This window comes from Nicotiana attenuata, unplaced genomic scaffold (assembly GCF_001879085.1).
Source record: "Nicotiana attenuata strain UT unplaced genomic scaffold, NIATTr2, whole genome shotgun sequence".
NCBI lineage: Eukaryota > Viridiplantae > Streptophyta > Magnoliopsida > Solanales > Solanaceae > Nicotiana > Nicotiana attenuata.
In genome coordinates, this window is record NW_017671346.1 from 306,791 (window position 1) to 309,722 (window position 2,932).

At 35.0% G+C, this 2,932-nt stretch overlaps 1 protein-coding gene across 1 annotated transcript; it reads left to right on the forward strand.

Annotated features, from left to right (window-relative positions):
* Positions 1 to 1,016: 1,016 nt before the first annotated feature.
* On the forward strand, positions 1,017 to 1,939 carry LOC109207702 (glycine-rich protein 5-like). The gene is made up of 2 exons (XM_019370672.1): positions 1,017 to 1,178; positions 1,520 to 1,939. Exons 1-2 carry the CDS (start codon positions 1,083 to 1,085, stop codon positions 1,937 to 1,939), a joined length of 516 nt encoding a protein of 171 aa, XP_019226217.1. The 5' UTR covers positions 1,017 to 1,082.
* The last annotated feature ends 993 nt before the right edge of the window (positions 1,940 to 2,932 follow it).

Genomic DNA, 2,932 nt, shown 5'->3' on the forward strand with positions numbered 1-2,932 from the left:
ATATATATGCCGAGAGCGGGTTCGGCCGAATCCAGTAGCTTTGATTCGAATCTTGTATTTGTCTTAAAAAATTTATTGAATATGTATAGATTATTAATTTAGAACCCACTAATTTAAGACCATTAAAATTCTGAACCCATAAGCTTAAAATTCTGGCTCTGCCTCTATGTACATGTGCAATTTATCTTCTTAATTTCATTTCTCTTGGCTTTTACACTTTTTATCATACTATGGAAAATGATTTCTTCACTTCTCTTACCCTCTTCTTGTGTTTCCATCCATTATTATGTTAACCTAGTAAAAAGATACTAATATAGTATCACACGATTAATTACATTGACCCCAATGTGAAAAAAGTTTACACTATTACCTTAAATCCATAATTTATTGGTCTGGATGCCATGACCAACTCTTTATAAGATTCTATAGCAGTAAACACTTGAACAACAATACAGTAATCTACTACAGTCGCTTGAAAGTTGAATTCAATCTAGAAACAATGCACGATTGGTTGATACATGGATTAGTAATTTAGTACAATGTTGACCTTCCAATTAATTACAAAAAGTAGTATCCAGGAAAAGTGCAACTACTGTTGTTTTTTTTCCCTTCTTCGTCTTTTCTTAATCTGTTTGGCAATTAATCGATTCAGTATTGCAAATACTAATAATAGGGAACCTAAACTCATCAAAGAGATCATGAACATAGAAAGAGAACTAGATATAGAGAAGACATAATTAAGAGGCCCGAAATTCTAAGCCTGTGTACTGTAGGAAGAGGTGAGAATCATCATCATTTGATTCACCGTAAATTTAGCTGCATGTATTAATTGAAAATTATAATGCAACCTGCACCACAACATAAATTGAAAATATTTAACGTTTCAACTGTCCCGCTCCTTGAGACTTAAATTTTCCTTACAATATTTGTGTTCCCTACCTCTTTTATATATATATATATATATATATATATATATATATATATATATATATATATATATAATTACATCACTAGGCTTCACTTCTCGTTGCCTACAAAATAACGAGCTTTTTCTCTTCGTTTCAGTCCCAGCTAATTCAGAGATGATTAACTCTAAGCTTTTCCTTCTCTTGGTTCTGTGTGCTCTTTTTCGCTTTCTTGGTGCCATGCAGCCTCTGTATTCTCGTGCCGGCTCCAAGGTACTAATTTGTATAATTATCGATAATAAGGTTCCAATTATACTTTTTTTTTTGGGATTGAGGTTGTTCGAATGAGTAAGTATATTATGATAAACTTACGTACAATTAACTCCCTCTTCAATTCTGATTTGTCCTCTTATACTTACATTCATCTCATTTTCCTATTTTCGATAATTTCAAATCCAATTTGAACTCAATTTTCCTGAATTAGTTTTTTCTCTTTAATTATCCCATTTTATTGATTCATATATACTTCAGAAGGCAAGTCTATTTGTTTGATTAGTATATGAATTTTATGATATAAGTTTAAAGCATTTTCTTTTATTATGATTTGACTTTAGGCCACCAATTCTGCTATGCCGCCGCTGGTAAGCTCGAGGAACACGCTTGGGGAAGAGAAGTCATTTTACCATCCTGCTGCTTATGGTGGCGGTGGAGGTTCTGGTGCGGGTGGTGGTGAAGGTCCCGGGTATGGTTCTGGGGAAAGGTTTGGTGAAGGAGTAGGTAGTGATGGAGATGGTGGTAGTGGTGGAGGATATGGAGGTGGGGGCGGCAGAGGAAGTGGCGGAGGAATGGGAGATGGTTCTGGTTACGGTAGTGGAAGTGGTTATGGTTACGGTATTGGAACAGGAGCCAGTGGAGGTGGTGGCGGTGGAGGAGGTGGAGGTGGAGGTGGTGGTGGTATGAGTGGAGCTAATGGCACTGGATTTGGTGAAGGGGAAGGTTCTGGTGCTGGCTATGGAGGAGTTGGAATACCTTGAAACCCTAAGCTTAATTTTGTTCAATTCTCCAGTAATAAATTGGGACGTGCCCGTGCATGTGTTCTACTGTCCTTTTTCTTTTTTCAAGTAATTTTCTTTTCCATCTATCTGTGTCTCTTCTTTGTTGTGGAGGTTTAATTTAAGAATCGAGATTTAGTTAACTTATGTTTCTCCATTTAGCAATATAGGAGTAATAAACTTCCTCCCAGATGATCTTCCACTTTTGCAATGGCATGCATGCATAATTGGTTTTACGCATTTAAAGTTCAAGCTTTTTTTTTCCCTCGATCGTACGTTATAACATTATTACAATAATTTAGAAACATTTTTTCCTTATTTCGGTGGAGTTGTAGATTTTTATTGAAAAAGAGAATACTTGTCCCCTTCTTTTCAAACTATTACTCATCACAAGCACAACGAGTGCAATATAATGTATAGCTCAAATGTTTTTCAATTTGGATATGTCGATACAAGACACATAATACCTAAAGTATTTAGTTAATTATTTACTGGGAGATCTTTGTTTTGCTCATCAAGAAATGGTAAAGGGCTTTGTTACTCCACTACTAGAAATCCGGAAAAAAGCGACCACGAAAAGCGACCAAAGTTGATCGCTTATTGGCCAAAAAGCGACCAAAAAGCGATCAAATAGGCTTGTTCAAAATTAAGCTGGTCCCTTTACCTTAGGGACCAAAGTTGGTCGCCATTTAGCGACCAACTTTGGTCTCTAAGCTAAAAAGACCAAATATTCCGGTTAAAGAAAAAAGCGACCAACTTTGATCTCTTTAATATTTTAATAATATAACTTTTGCAACCAAAGTTGGTCGCCACATGTAAATTACGTTTTTTTTATTTATTATAAATCAAACAAAAGCGAACAACTTTTGTCTATAAAGAAAATATTATATTTTAAAATCTGGATATTGAGACCAAAGTTGGTCGCTTTACTATTAATTTTTTTAATTTTTTTAAAATAAGCGACCAAAGTTGGTC